Genomic DNA, 24,295 nt, shown 5'->3' with positions numbered 1-24,295 from the left:
GTGATACAGGGAGATGGATCTGAAGAGAGAAAGGTCCTCTTGACTCCGTTTGGAACTGCCATAGTTTAGGCTGCCAGTACTCAGCCTCCAGAAGGAGGGCTCATGTCTCCTGCCTTTTCCTGAGGGAGGCACCATCACCCACTGCATGTAGCAGTCCAAGGTATAAGCACAGGGATATAAAACTAGAGCAAAAGTTACAACTGGAAATCAGACAGTTTTTGGTATATATCCTTACCTTTCCTCCATTCTTTTGTCCAGAGGTAGAGAGTTGTCTGGTGCTGAATGGGGACAGCCTTCCTTGGACTGAGTGATGCCTGAGGATTTTTCTTGTTTTTCCTTTTTCTTTAATGAAATTATTGTTATTTAAATAGTTTTGAGGGAACAGGTGGTGTTTGGTTACATGAATAAGTTCTTTAGCGGTGATTTCTGAGATTTTGGTGCACCCATCACCCAAGCAGTGTATACTGTATCCAATATGTAGTCTTTTATCCCTCACTTCCCTCCCGCCCATCTCCTCAAGTCCCCCAAGTCCATTATATCATTCTCATGCCTTTGCGCCCTCATAGCTTAGCTCCCACTTAAAAGTGAGAACATACAATGTTTGGTTTTTCATTCCTGAGTTACTTCACTTAGGATAATGGTCTCCAACTCCAACCAGGTTGCTGCGAATGCCATTATGTTGTTTCTTTTTCTTCATCCACTCATTGGTTGATGAGCATTTAGGCTGGTTCCATATTTTTGCAATTGCAAATTGCGCTGCTATAAATATGTGTTTACGGTTGCGCATGGTGGCTCATGCCTGTAATCCCAGCACTTTGGGAACCCGAGGCAGGTGGATCACCTGAGGTCAGGAGTTTGAGACCAGCCTGACCAATATGGTGAAACCCCGTCTCTACTAAGAATACAAAAATTAGCTGGCATGGTGGTGTGCACCTATAGTCCCAGCTACTCGGGAGGCTGAGACAGGAGAATTGCTGGAACCCGGGAGGTGGAGGTTGCAGTGAGCTGAGATCACGCCACTGCACTCCAGCCTGGGCAATAGAGTGAGACTCCGTCACAAAACAAAACAAAACAAAACACTATGTGTTTACAGTGTCTTTTTAATATGATTTCTTTTCTACCTGAGGATTTTTCTATGTTCTCTAATTGTGGAGATGCCTTCAGGAGCAGAAGTGAAAGTTGATGACTAAGCCAGGCTTATCAAGTTGCTGGACATCTTGTGATTTCCTGCACAAGAACTACAGAAAAATTAGAGACCAGAGGCATTTGAGGCAAGATTTCTCACTGAGATGTTTCTTAGCCTCTACCCCATTTCCATAACACATTAGCCTCTCTCATTCCATCCTTTCTGGTTCACCTCCCTGTAAGTAATTGCTGTTCTGGACCCTTAATTGCCAACTGCAAGCCTAGGTAGTACCATCAAGCAATGAGAGCTTGCATTGTGGAGCTTTATAACTAAAGAATAAAGTGGATCATAGGGCCATTCAATACTTACAATGGCCTGATTCTACTTTTTTTGGTATGTTTTCTTTTTTTTGTGTGTGATTCCAAAATAGAGATTTATTTATTAAGGATTATTTAGTTTCTGCATAAAAATCTCCAGTTGCTCCTCATTGGGTTTTTTCTTTTAAAACACACATCAACTCTTTTGGGGTTGCTTTGTTTGCCCCAGCACTTTAAAAAATACAGCTCTTTTTAGCGCCAGGAAGAACAGTTAAGGTTAAGGCAGTGAGGCATTTTCTTGGATCTTAGCAGCTGAAGGGTTCATCTCTCCCCATCAAGAGAATACACACAGTAGGTAGTTTCTTAGGTTGGAAAATCTGTCCCTGAAGGAAATAATTCTGCAGAAGAATGCAAACAGTCTTCTATGGTCAATTGTTTGTGCCCTATAGCTTTGAAAGAAATGCCTCTTGGTCATCAAAGACTTGCTGGTTGGTTTCAGCTGTAAAACAATAATAACAAAAACAACCAGAAAAATGAAAACAAACAAAAAACCCTGTTTAGCGAGACAGAAAGAGCAGGGTTTATAATATTGCTGTGAGGCTGGGCTGTGCAAAACACATGAGAATACACACCAGTTTGCTTTTTAAAAAAATCCCACATAGGGGCCCTGCATAATTTCAAATCAAGCTCTTTATAGTCCTTAAAATAACCAAAATAGCAATACAGCGAGAGTCTCATAAGGTCACGTGCTTTTTTTTTTGAGCCGGAGTTTCGCTCTTGTTGCCCAGGCTGGGATGCAGTGGCGCGATCTCGGCTACTGTAACCTCCACCTCCCGGGTTTTAGTGATTCTCCTGCCTCAGCCTCCCAAGAAGATGGGATTACAGGCATGCGCTACCGTGCCTGGCTAATTTTTTATTTTTAGTGGAGACAGGGTTTCACCATGTTGGTCAGGCTGATCTCAAACCCTGACCTCAAGTGATCCACCTGCCGCTTTTTTTTTTTTTTTGAGACGGAGTTTTGCTCTTGTTGCCCAGGCTGGAGTGCAATGGTGCCATCTCAGCTCACTGCAACCTCCACCCCCCGGGTTCAAGTGATTCTCCTGCCTCAGCCTCCTGGGTAGCTGGAACTACCGGCGCGCACCACCACGCCTGGCTAATTTTTAATATTTTTAGTAGAGATGGGGTTTCACCATGTTGGCCAGGCTGGCCTCAAACTCCCAACCTCAGGTGGTCCGCCCACCTCGGCCTCCCAGAGTGCTGGGATTACAGGCGTGAGCCACGGCGCCCGGCCATCATGTGCTTATTTTTAAAGCGAGGTGGATGACACCATTCACCCAGAGCCGTGTTCCTTGTTGGCGACAAAACAAAACCAAAAAAGCCTAGGACTTGACTCATTAGAAGTGTTAATCGATTTTTACCACCCTGAAAACAAGGTATAAAGTCAGTCTGTGCTGTCGTGAAATTCCAAGGAGATTTGGAAGTAAGATCATTATTTACTGGTCCTTTAGAATAGACCAAAAAATAAAAAATAAAAAAAAAATAAGACTTAAAAAACGAGGGCTGTCCCCTGCAGACTCTGGCAGGCCCCTGGGCTGCTCTGGGCGATGCAGACCAGGGGCAGCTCACCGACTTGATTCACAGTGATTCTGGTTTGCCGTTTCTCCGTGTGGCCACGAGTCGGGGGCGTGTCCAGCGGTGGGCATGCTTACACCTTGTAGTTAAGCTCAGCGTTCATCTGGGTGTACGTCTCGTAGATGACATCGATGGTCGCCATGTAGTTGACTAGGAAGAGGCGGATCTTCTCCAGGCACTCCTCCTCCGTCACATTCTGCCCCTTGGAGAGCGCTTTCAGCAAGTCGGACTTACAGGAGGCTGCGTGCAGTGCTGCCTGGAAGATCTGCACGATCCAGCCGTGGTACTTCATGAGGGCCATTTCGTAGGCCTTGGTGGCGTTGACGCGAATGAGGTTGGGGTGGTTCTCGTCCCGCTCCTCGTTGCAGATGCTCTGGAGGAAGACCTGGATGAAGCGGAGGCCTCTTTTCAGCCACATCAGCGCCAGCGTGGCCCCTACTTCGGGCCGCTCTGCTCCATACATTTCTTTCTCCACCTCCAGGATGTTCTGCAGGGTCCGGAACTTGGCTGGGTTGGTGTCGTACACAGCTTTGATTTTTGTGATGTTGCTGCTTATGTCTGCCTTGATGGGAGTAAACACTGGCGACCCAAGGCAATCGAAGAAGGGCGGCAGGTGGGACACCGCCTCGAGGAAGGGCCCAGTCTCGATCTGCTTGTCCGCGGGCAACGGCTTCAGCAGGTGTTCGGCCAGCAGAGCCATTTCGGGGTCGAGGCCCGCGGTGATGCCCCAGCCGGCACCGCGGGCGTCCACACCGCACCCCCCGCCGCCGCCGTCAGCGCCGGGGCAGTCACAGCCCTTTTTTTGGTATGTTTTCATGATCACAGTGATAATGCATCTATGTGTGTATTTTAATTCCAAATGACAACGTAGTACATACAAAGTGAAAGACTCCCTAAATCTGTTCTCCAGAGGCTTCCCTTTGCTACCCTTTTTATTCTTACTTTTTAAAATTATGAGCTCTGAATATAAACATATTTCTATTTTTAATTTATCAGTATTAAGGAGTGGCTTAATGGACATCCCTTATAAACTGTAAAGAGCTCAGCACATATAATATATCCTTATTCTTCCTCCCTCTACTTCATGAAATTTGTTATTTATTTCCATTTGGTATGAATATTAAAAAATTAAAGCCTTATCTTCTATCACTGCCCTTCTTGTGCCTCATGCTGTAGCCAAATTAAGCTACTTGTCATTTAAAAAATAATGTCATTTGAATTAGAATCTATTTAAAATATTCAGAAATATTCTTCAATGCTGAAAAAATATTTTAAAAAGACCTTGTTATGGGCTGAATTGTGTCCCTCTAATATTCATATGTTGAAGTACTTAGCCCCAGTATCTCAAAATATGAGTATTTTGGGGAAGGAGGTCTTCAGAGAGCTAGTTAAGTTAAAAGGAGTTCATTAGAGTGAGCCTTAATCCAACATGACTGATGTCCCTATGAGAAGAAGAGATTAGGACACAGACATACAGAGGGAAGACCCTGTGAAGACACAGGGAGAAAAAGACCCCATCTACAAGACCAGGAGAGAGGTCTCAGAGGAAAACATGATGATACAGCAGTATACAGCTCTTAGAAGGTTAAAGTAAAAAAATACTCATAGTTTCAAATATTGGCAAGGATTTGGAGAAAGTGGATCTTCTATACATTGCCAGTGGAGAAGTAAAATGGTATAGTACTCTACAAAACTGTTTTAATTTTCTTAAAAAGTTAAATATACACTTACCATATCACCCAGCAATTTATCTTTGGAATGTATCCAAGAGAGTGGATAAGGATGTTCACTTAAAAGTTTGAACACAAATGTTAATAGCAGCTTTATTTAATAGCTAAAATGGAAACAAAGCAAATGTATTTTCACCAAGAATAATGACACAAAGCTTACTGTATCCATACAAGGAAATATTCCTCAGCAATTAAATTAAAAAAGTTTTTGGACAGTTCAAATTGTATGGATCTATCCTGTACAATGTGATGCTGAAGTACATAGACGTTGTGGTATAAATTTAGCTAAATAACAAATATATTACCTCATATGGTATTTTTGTGGTGAGAACACTTACCCACTCTGCATTTTTCAGAACACAATATATTATCATCAGCTACAGTCACCATGCTGTATAATAGATCTCTTAAAATTGTTCCTCCAGGCTGGGCGTGGTGGCTCACGCTTGTAATCCCAGAACTTTGGGAGGCCGAGGTGGGCGATCACCTGAGGTCAGGAGTTTGAGATCAGCCTAGCCAATGTGATGAACCCCATCTCCACTAAAAATACAAAAATTAGCTGGCTGTGGTGGTGGGTGCCTGTAATCCCAGCTACTCAGGAGGCTGAACCAGGAGAATCACTTGAACCCAGGAGGCAGAGTTTGCAATGAGCTGAGATTGCATCACTGCACTCCAGCCTGGGTAACAGATCAAGACTCTGTCTCAAAAAAAAAAAAATCAGTATATTTTTTCAATATACTGATTTCATTTCCCTTGGATATCAACCCAGGATGTTCCTCCCATCTAAATGTAATTACATATCCCTTGACCAGCGTCTACTCATCTCCCCTTTCACCTAACCTACCCAGCCTATGGCAACCACCATTTTACTCTCAATTTCTGTGAGATCACCTCGTTTAGATTCTACATATGAGTGAGATCATGCACTATTTTTCTTCCTGTGCCTTGCATATTTCACTTAACAGAATGTCCTCTGGCTTGCCCAAGTCACTAGAAATGATAGAATTTCATTCTTTTTTAAGGCTAAATAGTATTCCATTGTGAATATGTACCGCATTTTCTTCATCAGTTTATCTGTTGATGGACACTTAGGTTAATTCCATATCTTGGCCATTGTAAATAGTGCTGCAAGAAACATGGGGATGCAGATATCTTTTCAATATACTGATTTCATTTCCCTTGGATATCAACCCAGGAGCAGGATTTCTGAATATATGGTCGTTCTATTTTTAATATTTTGAGGAACTTCCATACTGTTTTCCCTAATGGCTGTACTAAAATACATTCCCACCAACAGTGTATGAGGGTTCTCTTTTCTCCACATCCTCTACAATACTTGTCATCTTTTGTATTTTTGATAGTAGCCATTCTAACTGGAGAAATGATATCTCATTGTGGTTTTGATTTGCGTTTCCCTGATGATTAGTTACATTGCACATTTTTTCTTATATCTATTGGTCATTTTTGAGTCTTCTTTTCAGAAATATCTATTCAGTTCTTTTGCCCACTTTTTCACTGGTTCATTTGTTTTATTGCTATTGAGTTGTTGGAGTCTCTTAAATATTTGATGCTAATCCTTTATCAGATGTATACTTTGCAAAATTAGTAGAAGGAAGGAAATAATAAAGATCAGAGCAGAAATAAGTGAAAAGAAGACTAGAAAAACAAAAGAAAAAAATCAATGAAATGAAGAGTTGTTTGTTTTTAAAAGGTAAGCAGATTTTCTCCATTCGGTAATTCCAGAAATAAATAATTCATATGTTTAAAATTATGTACCACTTTGAATAGTGTGATGAAATCTCTTGTGGTCCTGCTCTGTCCTTCCTGGGATGTGATTCACCCCTTTGCCTAGCATATCCATGCTGTGTACCCTATCCATCCATTTGTTACTTAGTAGCCCTCTCAGTTGCTAGATCAGTTGTTGTGGTATCACAGTGCTTGTGTTCAAGTAAACTTTATTTTACTTATTAATGGCTCCAAAGCATTAGAAGTAGGGGTGCTGGCAATTCAGATATGCCAAAGAGAAGTGATAGAGTGCTCCCTCTAAGTAAAGGTGAAAGTTTACAACTTAATAAGGAAGAAAAAAAAAATAGAATGTGGAGGCTGCTAAGGTCTGTGTTCTTTTGTCTGATATAAGAATAGTTACTCCTGCTCACTTTTGGTATATATTTGCATGGTATATCTTTTACCAACCCTTTACCTTAAGTTTATGTGAGTCCTTATGTGTTAGGTGAATCTCTTGAAGACAGCAGATACTTGTTTGCTGAATTCTTATCCATTCTGACATTCTGTATCCTTTATGTGGAACATTTAGGCCATTTACATTCAACATTAGTATTGAGATGTGTGATACTATTCTATTCATCATGCTAGTTGTTGTGTTAATACATTGTTTTTTTTTTTTCATTGTGTTATTGTTTTATAGGCCCTGTAAGATTTAGGCTTTAAGGAGGTTGTATTTTGATGTTTTATTTCCTGATTTAGAGCTCCTTTTAGCAGTTCTTGTAGTGCTGTCTTGGTAGTGGCAAATTCTCTCAGTATTTGTTTGTCTGAAAAATCCCGTATCTTTCCTTCTATTTAACAGGGATCTTGCCACCATGACCAAATACATGGGGTGACACAAGGAATAAAACTCATCAATGAATTATTCACCATTCCCTAAAAAACTCTATGCTTTTATTAACAATGCCACTGTAAATTATCTCTTCTCCCATTTCCATCTGTCCAGATCCTATTTATCTCTGCTTTCCCAATACAAAAATTGAGGTGATTGGCAGAATTTAAGGATGGTATTATTATAATAATAATGCTGGGTAAATTGTAGTCATCAGTTAAAATTCTACCTATTACACGAAGCCTTCCATGATCCACTCACTTCTACATACACACTCAGGAATGAGATCTGCTCTGTCTCTGCTCTCCTTCCTTGTGTTTGCATCCTGCAAAGTTTTGGAACAATTGGACCAATATGATGGGCATGAGCATTGAGATTTCTTCTTCTATACTCTACTGTTGTTGTTAGATAACAGGAAACAAATGCCATCATAGTCAGTATTGGTACATTGACGATAATGGTGCCCAACTGATACCACACTGTCATACAGAACAAGCATCACAGCAGTCTCTTCAGATTCTAGGTCACTGCCACATAGGTGAGAAGAACATATGCTTACTGTGATTATAGTCACTCTGTAGATACGTGAATTTCTCAGGCTGCCAGGATCACAACAGTAGTTATCTCCAGTCCATGGTTATGGTAAAGTCACACTTTACATACATATTCTGAAAAGAGATACCTGAGCACAAATGCACAAGTGGCACAGTTTCAGACTGGGACAATCCCGTAACCTCACTATCTGTTTGGCTTGCCTGGAATGAGCATGTGACCCACGTTGGCCATGCAGTCAGCTTGAGAATCCCAAATCCCTGAAATAGGTCAGGTGTTCTTCGCATCTCGCACTTGCACGTTCTGCTTCCCTACCTATCCTGGGATTTCTAGATGCTGATTTGGTTTTGCCTGGAGGCAAGGGCTTGTACTGCTGGAACACAGGGTAATTGTGGTAGATAGTTCTGCAATGCCTGTGACCTAAGCACCTGCAGGGTCTCTTAACAATCTTTTCAGGAATTGTGCATTGGTGTGATGTTGGACTATTGACTGAGGGCTGTTGTAAGATTCAGCCTATTAATCTTTTGATGTCATCAATTATAAAACCGTTGCTGAGATTGTTGTCCTGCATGAGCAGCCACCTGGTGAACATTCTCTAATTTATTAAAATCCTATTGTCCTGCTTCAGCTGGGTGCTTGGGTTTGGCATTCCTCTTCAGGATGGCAGCAAGATAACTTGGAATTTTTAGATAACCTCTCCTCTGAGCACCCTTGAGCCACAAGTACAACTCTTGGATAGCATGTGTCACACTGGGAGGCAGTCTTTCCTGCACTAGTGTCCTTCCTTCACAGGCTGTGCGCTCTGTGAATGTAGGTGTGTTTACTTTGACTCCTAAGTGTCTGGCATGCAAGTTAGAGAATAGAAGATGCTCAGTATGTATTTATACAATAAACAGTAGAATAAGTGAGAGATACTGTTATGAAAAGCCCACTTAATGATATATTCAGGAATGCAAGTGGATAGGTTAACTGAAAATGTCTGTTAATCAGTATTCATAAAAAAGGATATGTTTGTAACATGAATATTTCATTTTTACCTAGAATTCATTCACTATAATAGAACTAGACTACAGAACACTCCTTTGTGTAGGGTTCAGCAAATAGAATTCTACTCTATCTTGCTGAAAGCATATCTATCAATCATTGTCTATGATTTGCAGTGTGGATTAGTTTAAGTGTAGATCTTAGCATCAGATGCATAGCATTCTCTCTGAGGATATTGTTCAATATTGTTCATTTTTGTTTAATCTGATAGAGTTGGCAGGCTCACACCTATTAAACTAACAACAATTTTGGAACCTGCATGTATTGTCCCTTTAAGCATTCACATTAGTTTGTATGGAAACCACAATTCTTCTTTCATACTCGTATTTCATTGATTTGTGGTGTATTTTGATAAATTAGGTAATTATATTGACAAGCCTAATTGGCAGAAGCAGGACAGGAAACAGATCCAATTGATTCTTGTGAGGCTGATGACTCAGTGCCCTTGAGCCCAGGTATACTAGAGCATCAGTGAATGGCCACAAAGGCTCAGCATTTGCTCAGCATCAATCAATTTATTTTCTTCATGGAGTGGAAAGGATTGGTTATAGAGATGGAATGTATTAGTGAGAGGCTTATTTGAAAGGTGTTTGCTTTTATGTAGAATTAGCACAGTGCTTGATGAATTAGGTTCGAATGTTTGTTGAATTCATGCCTACATAATAGTCATGAATGGCAGCTCCCAAAAAGTGCCATTAGAGACTTTTATATCATTTCTCACTTTCTGGAGAACACTCCTGGATGTCTTGCATGCTCTTCCTCGACATAGAACCGAGAGGAAATGATATCATTGGCCTGGGAAAGAAGGCAGCTCACGAGCAGACTCCCACATCCCCTCCATTCTTCTTCCCAGAGGCAGTGAGCAGACCTGCAATGAAGGGCAACCGTTCTTCTCAGAAAAACCAACTGCAGAGGACACTCTGTTGAGTGGGAGATGCCTGTAGGAGTTCCAGTGAGATCTGGTGACTGAGCCAGCCTTTTCAAGATGCTGGACAAACCTGTGATTTTCAGGTGGAAGCTGCTTGAGAAAAATAGTTACTGATACTCTTCTAAATTCCACACCTAGTCTGTTGCACTAGAAATTCAAAGACATGTTCTCTGCTCTTAAAGACCTCAGAGTGCAGTTGAAGAGAAAGATGTGAGGACAAACAATTGAAATACACTGTTATAACTGCTGTAGTGGAGCAATGTGTGAGGCCAAGTGAGTTCAGAATGGGCTTCAGGGACAGAATCTAAGCTTTCATAAAATTGAAATTTTCTTCTGTCAAAAAAAAAAGAGTCACTAACGTCAAAATAAGCAGTGTCCCAGGTGAGAACCAACATTATTTGATTCAATTGCCAGGTGAAAATTCTCTACAGAATTCCTCATGATAAACAACATCTTTGACCAGAACTGTTCAATTGATATCACAGACTCCCAGAATGGGCTCTCTCAATAACCCTCAGTCTGAACTAAAGACATCACATCAAAGCTCCTTTCGTGGAGCATTGGCTGCAAACACTGCCTTCCTGCTTCCTCCAACCTGTAGGAAACCCTTACCTACAGCTATGTCCTACTATGGCATTTGGAAATCGAGGGTGGACAGATAGGATTCAGCATCAGCAGAGTGCTGAGCCTGGAAGAGCAATGGATCTGCACTCAGGGGACCTGAGTTCAACATTGTGAACAATGTGATACGAGCCACCAATAAATTTGGTTGGACAAATTGAAAACTATACACCTGTTTATTGTTATAGACCTCTTTATTGCTTTCATAGCTACTTTGTACTGTCTCCTGTATACTCAAAATCCATGTGTCAGCTCCCCTCAGTGAGGGTTAATCTGAGGGGCAGCCTCACTGTCTATGATCAGCACAGACCCTGCTGTGATGTCACATCTTCTCTTGGTGGTCTCTTCTGTCTGCTTGAGCTATCTGTTGAAGGGATAACCACTGGTGGAGAATAGTCCTGAATTTTGTACTGATCCTGTTTTTATAATTAAATGTTTTTAATTGTGGTAAAATGCACATAACATACATTTTACAACTTTCACCATTTTATTTGTACAATTCAATGTCATTAAGTGCATTCACAATAAGTCGTAACCGTTACCACTGTCCCTTTTAAGAACTTTGCATTATTCCACACAGAAAGTCTGTGCTCATTAAATAATGGCTACACATTCTCTCCATCATCCAGCACCAGGATCCTCCTAATTTATTTTCTGTGTTCACGAATTTCCTAGTTTGGATACCTCATAGAATTTGACCTTACAATATTGTTCTTTGGCATCTGGCATATTTTCCTTAGCACAACGTTTCCGTGTTCATGTATGTCACAGCATGTATCAGAATTCTGTACCAACTGTAAGTTATTATCCGGATACTATAATTGACATTAGCATGGAAAAGTCAGATGTTTTCAGTTTTGCTTCTTATGTTAACAGCCGTAAAACTAACTGAAAGTTACAGCCAGAACAATTTGTACAAAACCTGAAAGTATGAAGAATTCTCCTACAACTTAAAGACTCTGTAAATGAATAATAAATGGTTTTCAAGATAATTTCCAGTTTGAAACCAATTTTAATTTCCAGTGGCCAAAATGGAACTGGTGGGGTGTATTTATAGGCTCCTCACTGGTCCGTTAGTCCAGGAAGAGCTAAATAAGCACTTACCAGTTCTCAAGGGGAAGGGGCCACGATTGTCTTTACTAGAAACCAAAGCCAACGTGTGACCATGTGTGGACAAATGACAGGAGAGGGCTATTCATAAAACCAATTTCTAAGACTGTTTTTATGAAGGGAGAATCTCTCTCTAAGGTCATTATTTTGCTTTATATCTGAGAATTCAATGGAATTTAGAGGTAGCAGAACTCACTTATTAAGAATTGAGCTTCCAACTGCAGTAATGCCTCCAGTCATAGAAGGGAACATGATTTTCAGGGGAACATAGTCTGACAGATTAATAAGGAATCTTCCTTTTTGATACTATCAGGTAGGAAACAAGTATAAAGAAGAGTTTTAGGGTTGTGGACAGCAACTCCTTTTATTACAATGAAAAGTGCAGAAAAAGTGTTCAGTAGGAAAGATTCAGTGCAAGATAACAGGGAAAATGTATTGGTAATATCAAGGAGAATCCAAACATTGTACTGTCAGACTAATGCTTTCCATGGGTGAAAACTGCAACTGTCAGGTTAGATAAACATTTATTTGAAGACCTTGAGTTACCACTGAGACATTTCTGAGGCACAACGCTAAGAAAAACGCATGTAATTGTCAAGGGTGGCAGGACAGTGTTGCTCTCAAAGTCCCGTCTGACTGACAGGGCAGAGGCTCTTCCTCATGGCCCCAATCTGCTTCCCGACAGCTCCAGGCTTTCCTCAGGAAGCTGCCCTTCACCTTTATCCACCTCAGGCGTGTCCTGCAGAGCCCTCTGGAGAACCAGCTTCAGGTTCTGCCTATTTTGACGCTGCCTAAAGGAGCCCACGAAGAAGTAAATGATGGGGTTGGCACTACTGTTTAGAGAGGACAGGGACATGCAAACCAGATAAACATGACAATATAAGACTTCCAAATTCAGGTGCATCCTGTAAATTAGGGCCCCCAGAATGCCGAAGGGCAGGCCGCAGAGGAGGAAGACCAGCACTGTGAGCAGGATGGTCACGTACAGCCTGGTCAGCGGCATCTTCCGGGATCCACAGAGGATCCTGACCAGCAGGACCAGGCTGGACCCACAGAGAACCACACATAAAAAAACCAGCCACGCGATTGTAATGAAATCTGACGTTTCACACCAACTAGAATCAGCACCACTAAACAGGAAGTCACAGAACCTCCACTCCAGCATACTAAACAGCAGGGACAGGCCCCAGAGCAGGACACACACGACCGCTGACAGGTGTGTGGGGCGGCGGCAGCGGTACCAGATGGGCCACAGAACAGACAGGCAGCGCTCGGTGCTGATGGCGCTCAGCATACTCAGGCCTGTAAAGTAGGGAAAGGTCATCACAGAAACGAGGATTTTGCGGATGAGATGGCTGATATTGATGAGGCGTAATGGCGAACGTATAATCTGGAAGCTGAGGAAGAGGAAGTCGGCCGCGGCCAGGTTGAGGATGTAGATGGAGACAGCGTTCCTGCGCATGCGGCAGCCCAGGAGCCAGAGCACAACCGCGTTTCCTGTCAGTCCGACAAGGGAAATGATGCACGTCAGCACCGTGAAGCTCAGGGTCTGATTGTAGCAAGGAGTCTCCCCACGTCCGTTGATTGGTGTCAGTTCTGTACCCAAGACTGGGACGGTTGGATCCATGCTCAGAAACCCTAGTCTGGTGCCCCTGGGAACACAAACCAGATGTGATCACCAGCTGTATCATCTCTGATTCTCCCCACCACCCTGCCGTATGGGATTTACTGTCCTCATTTAAAGAAGAGAGAAACAGAGGCTCGCAGATAATAAGTCAGTCACTTACCAAAGGTGGGGGTCCTCAAATCCAGTTTGAAATCCAGTTCTTGCTGACTCTGAAGCCTGACCTCTTTCTCTACTGCCACACAAGTTCTGTGCTGACATGGGAATAACATTAGGATGAAAACACCCCCACTCATCTGGCCAGGGCTGTGGACCCGATGATTAATCTATCCTGGGTCTGAAATTTTCTTTCAGGTGGAGGAATTCAGATACACAAAGAGGTGGTTGTGACACACTCGTGACTAGGACTGGTCATCCATGGACAGGAAGGAAGACCATGCATTATGAACCAGAGGAAAATGTGAACTTTGCTAGGATAAGTGTGAAAATGGCTGGGCCTGGTGGGTGAGAAATAACTCAGTGTGTCAGTCATTGCAGACAGGATTACATTTTACATTTTATACTCCCAGTGCCTATTTCCATGAGCAGCACACTGTGCTTTTCATATACATTCATTCAATGAATGAATGCATGCATGAGACTAATGGTACTGGTAGATTTGGATGAAATGGAAAATAAAGATGAAAGCACAATGTAAGGTATTAGAACACACACATATAACTGAATGAAGAAAATTTAATTCATCAGAATTCTATTTGTGGAAAGCTGTATCTGTGTTGAGAAGAATTCTTGATGTGTGCCCAAAACTTGAAATTGACAACTGATGCGCCTTTGAAATGAAGACTCAGTGTGGCTTTGCTGAACACCTAGAAGCATTTTTGTACACAGTGTTTGGGTAGGGTGTGGGTCTTATCTGAATTACTCAGCAATAGAACAGAGGAAAGAGTAAGTGAAGATGAGGTCTGAGTGTAACTGACGGAGGTAATTGAAGTGTGGAAATATCTATGGGGGACTACTAAGTGTTCTGCTGGGTATACACAATGTAAACCTTTTTCGTTCTCTCTTTCAGGAGATCTTTGGTAGCATTTCTTTATTGATGCAAACATTTGTATGAGAGGCGTCCGTGAGGGGAAATAGGCGATGTGTAGGGCTTGGAGTGTAAAGAGAGAGATTCATGCAGATTTCAACTGGAGAATGAGAATTAGGTCTAATCTGGGAGAATAACAGCAGCTGATTGAGAGTTTGTAAGGTATTGTCTCTTTTAATCACCTGAAGAGCCTAGGAGGTAAGAATTGGTATTATTCCCATATGGCAGATAATGCAATTGGAGCACAACGAAAGGGAATTATTTGTCCCAGGGGTTATGTATTACATAGTATGAATTTGAGTCCAGCAGGTCTGACTCACAATCCAGTCTTGGAGCAGCCCTTTATACCCAGCGCCACCCTGTGTGGATTATACATGTTAGAGGGAGTAAAGCAGAGGAGTGATTCTCAAGTTAAATCCAAGTTGGCAGCCAAAATTGTGGATTGAAAAAAAACTGACCTAAGCAAACTCCACATAGAGAAGGAGAGGCAAATCAAAGAGGGAACAAAATAGAGGTGAGTGAATGCCATTTAGGAATAAATTCAGGAGTTCCTTTTTGCCTATCAGAGGTCACATTTGCTCTGGAATCCTGAGGATGCACAGGGGCAGGAGGCCTCCTGGTGGACAGAAGATGCACCCTTTGCTGGGAGTACAGAGAAGCATCAGGAGTGAATGCATCCATCATGAGCTCTCTTAGAGGGGCAAGCTGCCACAGCCCTGATTGGCCCAGAAAGGAAATGGGAGGAAAAGGAGAGCCTCTGTTATCCACACTCAGGGCACTAAAGAGTTTCTCTATCTATATTTATGCTATGATATGTTTGTCTTCCTCATGAAAACCAAAGCTCCATAAGGACTAAGTCATACCTGTCATTTTCCCTGTAGTATCACCAACATTTAGCCTGTGTTCCTTAAAGACCGTCCATGGTATTATCCTCATATAACATAAGATGAAGCCAAGGCATAGAGAATTAAAGGGTTTTCCTGAGTTCACAACACGAAGAGCAAGTCTAATACCAGCCCCTGGTCCCTGGAGCCCTGCATGAGGCTCCAGTTCTGTTCTCTGCCCCATCATTCATTATTTCTGAGGAGTTCCTGAAAAATCTTGATGTGAGCACAGAGTCAGAGACAATCAGGGCTGAAGAGACTGCTAGATTGCCCCAATATTCATTTTCCTCTTCGGTCACATAACAATTCTGAGAGTATAAAAGCAGCACAAAGACCCACATCCCAGTTTTCCTTGATGGTGGATGACATTGTATGACCAGGTGCTGTTAAGTGGAAGAATCACAAAGTGATGTAAGCAATTCCTCACTCACAGGATCAATAGAAGGAGTAAAGCCTCTCCTTCCCCTCATCCTTTTCCATAAGGCTGGAATGCTGATGTAGCTGGAAACCATGCAGGATCACAAAGATGAGGGCAACTCTCTAGGGACTGGGAGCCCCAATTTTTGGAATTCTGATGTGTGATGCCTTGGAGCTTCTACTTCAGATTTCAAAGATAGTCATTTCTGGGTATTCACAGGGGATTTTTTCCAGAAATTTAGCACACACCAAAATCTGCAGATGCTCTATTTCCTTATATGTGGTATTTGTATATACCTATGCACTTTCTCCCAGATATGTTAAATCATTTTTAGTTATTTAGAATAACTGAAGAAATGCAAATGCTATGTAAATTCTTGTTATATTGTAGTTTTTCAGAAATAATGACAAGGAAAAACAAGTTTGTACCTGTCCAGTACATGCACACCTCCGCCATACCCTTATTTTTGGAATAGTTTCCACCTGTGGGTTGTTGAATTTGCAGATTCAGAATCTAGTGACCCAGAGGCACAACTATACTTTTTTGTTTAAGATATTTCTACTTCATGTCTTTTTTAGAGCAGCCAAACTTATATTCTAAACAAATAAATATGTTCTCTTTTTAAATTACATTTTATTTTCTATGCATTTTTGACAAATGCAAACATTTCTGCATAAAAGGGACAGTAGAGAAAGACATGCCAAACATTAAAGTAGTCTCATGGAGCTGAAATGCGACAGGAATCAATCACCTTCAGGCAGAGCAAGCCTCAGGAAGTAGGAGGATATAAGAAGGTAAGAGGAATAGTCTCATTTGGCATGAGGATTTGCTTTCCGTTCTTCTCTGTCCTGTTTGACATCCCAAGAGAGTGGCTTCCATGTACCACATTAGTAGGATTCTTTTTATTTCTGGTTTCTAATGAAATTGAGACACTGGGACATACTGGCAGGAGACTGGAAGATAGCAGGAGAGTGACTTGGGATTTCCATCTCCTGGCTCTCTGCCTGCGTATTAGTTCCTTCTTGCATTGATAAAAAGAAATACCTGAGACTGGGAAATTTATGAGGAAAACAGGTTTAATTGGCTCATGGCTCTACAGGCTATACAGGAGCATAGCAGCTTCTGCTTTAGGGGAGGCTTCAGAAAGCATCCAATCCTGGTGAAAGGCAAAGGGGGAGCAAGGCATCTCACATGGTGAGAGCAGGAGCAAGAGAGAGAGGGAGGAGGTGCTACACACTTTTAAACAATTAGATTTCATGAGAACTTATCAGTATCAAAACAATAATACCAAAAGGGGATGGTGTTAAAACATTCATGCGAAATCATCCCCATGATCTAATAATCATCCCACCAGGCCCTCCCTCCAACAATGGGAATTACAATCAACATGAGATTTGGGTAGGGACACAGATCCAAACCATATCGGCCTGTGTGGTTGTGTGTTGGCTGTACAGGGCTTCTCCACCGGCCTGCTCACGCTCTCCCACCCCTATGGCTACAGCTATGGCTATGGCGACAATGGTAACTGCTCCTTCCCTGTGCCTTTCAGCCTAGGGGAGGAAGTAGTGCTCCCCTATGTATTGCTGCTTGAGGTGCTTTCCCATGCCTCATCTCTTTCCCTTAACCCTGCGCATCTTTGTAAATACTTTCCTCATGAAACACTCCTTAATTATTTCAGTTTGGACTATCTATAACTTCCTTGGTCCTTTCCAGATAGGCAAAGAAGAATAAATTTAAAAAGTAAGTGAAACAATAAAACCGGCCCTACAGCAGTTCAACTCTGGGAAGAAATGTCTTCATGTCTTCTGGCTCCTTAAATGAATGTAAGAGGCAGCATTCTCTCCAGGAGAGCAGATTGAATGATTGGAATGAAGGAGATGATACGGGGAGATAAATTAGAAGGGGGACCCCATTTGGAACTCACACAGTTTGGGCTGGCAGCATTCAGTTTCCAAAACGAAGCTTCATGTCTCCTGTCTTTTCCTGAAACAAGCTCATGACCCCCTGCATGTAGCACCAAGGTGGAAGCACAGGGACATGATCTTATAGCAAAAACCATAACTGACTATGGAAGAAGACAGTTCTTGGTACTTACCCTTATCGTTCCTTCTTTTGTCCTGTGGTGAAGACCTCCCTTGTGCTAAAGGTGGAGAGCCTTTCTGGGATTCAGTGTCTTCAGAGGACTTTTCTGTGGTGCTTAATTCAGGAGATGCCTACGGGAGCTGAAATGAAAGCTGGTTAGCAATCCAGGCTTATGAAGATGCTGGACAGTCTTGTTATTTCCTGTATGAGGACTATGGACAAATCAGAGGCCAGAGGTATTTGAGGCACAAATCCTAACTGAGATGATTCTTGGCCTGTGTCCCATATCCAATACATATCAGCCTCTCCCATCACATCCCATCTTGTTCAACTTCCTGTAAGTAATTGCTGTCCTGATTTTGAAAATCAATTATGGGCCTAGATATCACATTAAGTAATGTGAACTTTCGTTATGAGGCTTTGTAACTAAAGAAATAAGTAGATCATAGGATCGTCAAGGCTGAAAATGGCCTGACACCATGTTTCGGTGTTTTCTTTATCATAGTGGTGATATATTCATGTGTATGCTTTCTTTCCAAATGGTAGAGAAGTGTATGCAAAGTGAAAATCTAGAATGCCATTGTCCAGAGGCTACCACTTGCTACACATTTTTTTCTAACTTCTTTTATTATTATCAACTCTGAACATTAAACTTTTTTAAAGTTCTGTGAAATTAAATCATTTGTTGTTATTATTTTTATTTCAATGGGTTTTGGGGGAACAGGTGGTGCTTGCTTACATGGATAAAGTTCTTTAGTGGTAATTTCTGAGATTTTGGGGCACCCATCACCTGAGCAGTGTACACTATACCCAATGTGTAGTCTTTTATCCCTCACCCCTCTTCCATCCTTCGCCTGAAGTCCCCATAGTTCATTATATTATTCTATGCCTTTACATCCTCACAGTTTAGCTCTCACTTGTAAGTGAGAATATATGATTTTTGGTTTTCCATTTCTGAGTTACCTCAGTTAGAATAATGTGTCCAGTTCCATCCAGGTTGCTGTGAATGCCATTATTTTATTCCTTTTTATGGCTGAGTGCTATTCCATGGTATATAAATGTATATGTGTACTATATACATAGTTGTGTATATATATATATGTATATATATATTTAATGGGATTGCTGGATGAAATGGTAGATCCACTTTTACTTCTTTAAGAAACTTCCACACTGTTTTTCATAGTGGTTGTGCTAGTTTACATTCCCACCAGCAGTGTAAAAGTGTTCCTTTTTCACCACATCCCTGCCAACATCTATTATTTTTAGATTTTTAAATTACGGCCATTCTTGCAGGAGTAAGGTGGTATCGCATTATGGTTTTGATTTGCATTTCCCTGATCATTAGTGATGTTAAGCATTTTTTCCTATGTTTGTTGTCTGTTTGTATCTCTTTTTTTGAGAATTGTCTATTCATGTTTTTAGCCCACTTTTTGATGGGATTGTTTGCTTTCTTCTTGCTGATTTGTTTGAGTTCCTTGTATTCTGGATATTAGTCCTTTGTCAGATGCTTAGTTTGTGAAGATTTTCTCTTACTTGGTGGGTTGTCTGTTTGCTCTGCTTTTGCTGTGTTAAAGCTTTTTAGTTTAATTAAGTCCCATCTATTTATTTTTGTTTTTGTTGCATTTACTTTTGGGTTCTTGGCCATGAAGTCTTTGCCTAAGTGAATGTCTAGAAGGATTTTTCTGATGTTATCTTCTAGAATTTTTATGGTTTTAGGTCTTAGATTTAAGTCTTTGATCCATCTTGAGTTGATTTTTGTAGAAGGTGAGAGATGAGGATCCAGTTTCATTCTTCTACATGTGGATTGCCAATTATCTCAAAACCATTTGTTAAATAGGGTGTCTTTTCTCCACTTTATGTTTTCATTAGCTTTGTCAAAAATCAGTTGACGGTAAGTATTTGGCTTTATTTCTGGATTCTCTCTTCTTTTCCATTGGTCTATGTGCCTAGTTTTATGCCAGTGCCATGCTGTCTTGGTGACTATAGCTTTGTAGTATAGTTTGAAGATGGGTAATGTGATGCCTCCAGATTTGTTCTTTTTGCTAAGTCTTGCTTTGGCTATGTGGGGTTTTTTTTGTTTCCATATTAATTTTAGAATTTTTTTCTAGTTCTGTGAAGAATGACAATGGTATTTTGATGGGAATTGCATTGAATTTGTAGATTGCTTTTGGCAGTATGGTCATTTTCACAATATTGATTCTACCCATCCATGAGCATGGGATGTGTTTCCATTTGTTTGTGTCATCTATGATTTCAGCAGTGTTTTGTAGTTTTCCTTGTAGAGGCCTTCCACCTCCTTGGGTAGGTATATTCCTAAGTATTTTTTTACAGTTATTGTAAAAGTGTTTGAGTTCTTGATTTGATTCTCAGTTTGGTCACTGTTGGTGTATAGCAGTGCTACTGATTTGTGTACATTGAGTTTGTATCCTGAAACTTTACTGAATTTATATATCAATTTTAGGAGCTTTCTGGATGAGTCTTTAGGGTTTTCTAGGTATACAATCATATCATCAGTGAATGGGACAGTTTGACTTCCTCTTTATCGATTTGGATGGTCTTGATTTCTTTCTCTTGTCTGATTGCTCTGGCTAAAGCTTCCAGTACTATGTTGAATAGAAGTGGTACTGTGTTGAATAGAAGTGGTGAAAGTGGGCATCCTTGCCTTGTTTCAGTTCTCAGGGAGAATGTTTTCAACTTTTCCCCATTCAGTATAATGTTGGCTGTGGGTTTGTCATAGATGGCTTTTATTACATTAAGGTATGTCTTTTCTATGTCGATTTTGCTGAAGGTTTTAATAATAAAGGGTGCTAGATTTTGTCAAATGCTTTTACAGCTTCTATTGAGATGATCATGTGATTTTTGTTTTTAATTCTGTTTATGTGATGTATCACATTTATTGCCTTGTGTATGTTAACCTAACCCTGCATCCCTGCTATGAAAACCACTTGACAATGGTGGATTATCTTCTTGATATGCTGCTGGATTGGGTTAGCTAGTATTTTGTTGGAGATTTTGGCATCTGTATTCATCAGGGATACTGGTATGTAGTTCCTTTTATGTTACGTCCTTTCCGGTTTTGGTATTAAGGTGACACTGGCTTCATACAATGCTTTGGCAGGATCCTCTCTTTCTCTATATTTTGGAATAGTTTCAGTAGGATTGGTACCAATTCTTCTTTGAATATCTGATAGAATTCAGCTGTGAATACGTCTGATCCTGTACTTTTTTGTTGGCAATGTCTTTTTAATTTTTATTTCAATCTCTCTGCTTTTTTTTTTTTTTTTGGTCTGTTCAGAGTTTCTGTTCCTCCTAGTTTAATCTAGGAGGTTTGTATATTTCCAGGAATTTATGCATATCCTCTCGGTTTTCCTGTTTGTACATGTAAAGGTGATCACAGGAGCCTTGAAAGATCTTTTGTATTTCTGTGGTATTGGTTGTAATATCTCCTGTTTCATTTCTAATTGAGCTTATTTGGATCTTCTCTGTTCTTTTCTTGGTTAAAGTTGCTAATGGTATATCGATTTTGTTTGTGTTTTCAAAGAACCAGCTTTTTGTTTCATTTTTATTTTGTTTCATTTGTTTGTTTGTTTCATTTACTTCTGCTCGGATTGTTTTTATTTCTTTTCTTCTGCTGGGTTTGGGTTTAGTTTGTTCTTGCTTGTCTAATTCCTTGAGATGTAACCTTAGATTGTCTATTTGTGCTCTTTCAGACATTTTGATGTATGCATTTAATGCTATGAACTTTACTCTTAGCACCACTTTTGCTGTATCCCAGAGGTTTTGATAGGTTGTGTCACTATTATCATTTAATTCATAGAATTTTTAAATTTTCATCTTGATTTCATTGTTGACCCAATGATAATTCAGGAGCAGGTTATTTAATTTCCATGTATTTGTGTGGTTTTGAAAGTTCCTTTTGGAGTTGATTTCTAATTTAATTCCACTGTGTTCTGAGAGAGTACTTGATATAAATTCAATTTTCTTAAATTTATTGAGACCTGTTTTGTGGCCTACATATGGTCTATCTTGGAGAATGTTCCATGTGCTGATGAATAAAATGTATATTCTGTAGTTGTTGGGTAGAGCGTTCTGTGAATATCATTAAGTCCATTAGTTCTAGGGTATAGTATTTTATTTTGTTTATTCATTATTGTTATTTTTTTGAGATGGAGTCTCACTCTGTTGCCCAGGCTCGTGTGCAGTAGTGCTATCCTGGCTCACTGCAACCTCCGTCTACCGGGTTCAAGCAATTCTCCTGCCTCAGCCTCCCAAGTAGCTGGGACTACAGGCACATGCCACTACGCCTGGCTAATTTTTTATATTTTAGTAGAGACGGGGTTTCACCGTGTTGCCCAGGCTGGTCACGAATTCCTGAGCTCAGGCAATCCGCCAGCCCTGGCCTCCCAAAGTGCTGGGATTACAGGCGTGAGCCACCGCGCCGGACCTAGGGTATAGTTTAAATCCATTGTTTCTTTGTTGACTTTCTGTCTTGATGACCTGTCTAGTGCTGTCAGTGGAGCACTATTGAGGTTCCGCACTATTATTGTGTTGCCATCAAATTAATTTCTTAAGTCTAGTGGGAACTGTTTTATAAACGGGAGTTGTAGTGTTAGGTGCATATATATTTTGGATTGTGATACTTTCCTGTTGGAATAGACCTTTTATCATTATAAAATATCTCTCTTTGTCTTTTCTAACTGTTGTGCTTTAAAGTCTGTTCTGTCTAATGTAAGAATAGCTCCTCCCACTCACTTTTAGTGTCCATTCGAGTAGACTATCTTTTTCCACTCCTTTACTGTAGGTTTCTGTGAGTCTTTTTTTTTTTTTGAAGTTTCTTTTTATTATTATTATTATTATTATACTTTAAGTTTTAGGGTACATGTGCACAACGTGCAGGTTTGTTACATATGTATACATGTGCCATGTTGGTGTGCTGCACCCATTAACTCGTCATTTTACATTAGGTATATCTCCTAATGCTATCCCTCCCCCCTCCCCCCACCCCCACAACAGGCCCTGGTGTGTGATGTTCCCCTTCCTGTGTCCATGTGTTCTCATTGTTCAATTCCCACCTATGAGTGAGAACACGCGGTGTTTAGTTTTTTGTCCTAGCTATAGTTTGCTGAGAATGACGGTTTCCAGCTTCATCCATGTCCCTGCAAAGGACATGAACTCATCATTTTTTATGGCTGCATAGTATTCTATGGTGCATATGTGCCACATTTTCTTAATCCAGTCTATCGTTGGAAATTTGGCTTGGTTCCAAGTCTTTGTTATTGTGAATAGTGCCACAATAAATATACGTGTGCATGTGTCTTTATAGCAGCATGTTTTATAATCCTTTGGGTATATACCCAGTAATGGGATGGCTGGGTCAAATGGTATTTCTAGTTCTAGATCCTTGAGGAATCGCCACACTGACTTCCACAATGGTTGAACTAGTTTACAGTCCTACCAACAGTGTAAAAGTGTTCCTATTTCTCCACATCCTCTCCAGCACCTGTTGTTTCCTGACTTTTTAATGATCACCATTCTAACTGGTGTGAGATGGTATCTCATTGTGGTTTTGATTTGCATTTCTCTGATGGCCAGTGATGATGAGCATTTTTTCATGTGTCTTTTGGCTGCATAAATGTCTTCTTTTGAGAAGTGTCTGTTCATATCCTTTGCCCACTTTTTGATGGGGTTGTTTTTTTCTTGTAAATTTGTTGGAGTTCATTGTAGATTCTGGATGTTAGCCCTTTGTCAGAGGAGTAGATTGCAAAAATTTTCTCCCATTCTGTAAGTTGCCTGTTCACTCTGATGGTAGTTTCTTTTGCTGTGCAGAAGTTCTTTAGCTTAATTAGATCCCACTTGTCAATTTTGGCTTTTGTTTCCATTGCTTTTGGTGTTTTAGACATGAAGTCCTTGCCCATGCCTATGTCCTGAATGGTATTGCCTAGGTTTTCTTCTAGGGTTTTTATGATTTTTAGGTCTGACATTGAAGTCTTTAATCCATCTTGAATTAATTTTTGTATAAGGTGTAAGGAAGGGATCCAGTTTCAGCTTTCTACATATGGCTAGCCAGTTTTCCCAGCACCATTTATTAAATAGAGAATCCTTTTCCTATTGCTTGTTTTTGTCAGGTTTGTCAAAAATCAGATAGTTGTAGATATGTGGCATTATTTCTGAGGTCTCTACTCTGTTCCATTGGTCTATATCTCTGTTTTGGTGCCAGTACCATGCTGTTTTGGTTACTGTATCCTTGTAGTATAGTTTGAAGTCAGGTAGTGTGATGCCTCCAGCTTTGTTCTTTTGGCTTAGGGTTGACTTGGCAATGCGGGCTCTTTTTTGGTTCCACATGAACTTTAAAGTAGTTTTTTCCAATTCTGTGAAGAAAGTCATTGGTAGTTTGATGGGGATGGCATTGAATCTATAAATTACCTTGGGCAGTATGGCCATTTTCACGATATTGATTCTTCCTACCCATGAGCATGGAATGTTCTTCCATTTGTTTGTATCCTCTTTTATTTCATTGAGCAGT

At 40.7% G+C, this 24,295-nt stretch overlaps 2 protein-coding genes across 2 annotated transcripts; both read right to left on the bottom strand.

Moving 5' to 3' along the window:
* Window positions 1–1,524: 1,524 nt before the first annotated feature.
* On the bottom strand, window positions 1,525–6,914 carry LOC103786048 (glycolipid transfer protein-like). The gene has a single exon (XM_055094217.2). The coding sequence runs from the start codon at window positions 4,094–4,096 to the stop codon at window positions 3,149–3,151; it is 948 nt and encodes a 315-aa protein (XP_054950192.1). The 5' UTR covers window positions 4,097–6,914; the 3' UTR covers window positions 1,525–3,148.
* Window positions 6,915–12,277: 5,363 nt separating this feature from the next.
* MRGPRX4 (MAS related GPR family member X4) lies at window positions 12,278–13,727 on the bottom strand. The gene has a single exon (XM_003818221.6). It carries the CDS (start codon window positions 13,299–13,301, stop codon window positions 12,333–12,335), a length of 969 nt encoding a protein of 322 aa, XP_003818269.4. The 5' UTR covers window positions 13,302–13,727; the 3' UTR covers window positions 12,278–12,332.
* Window positions 13,728–24,295: the final 10,568 nt, after the last annotated feature.

Source organism: Pan paniscus, chromosome 9 (assembly GCF_029289425.2).
Source record: "Pan paniscus chromosome 9, NHGRI_mPanPan1-v2.0_pri, whole genome shotgun sequence".
Lineage (NCBI taxonomy): Eukaryota > Metazoa > Chordata > Mammalia > Primates > Hominidae > Pan > Pan paniscus.
The sequence above is the reverse complement of the archived record's forward strand: the minus strand, read 5'-3'. Positions and strand labels throughout refer to the sequence as shown.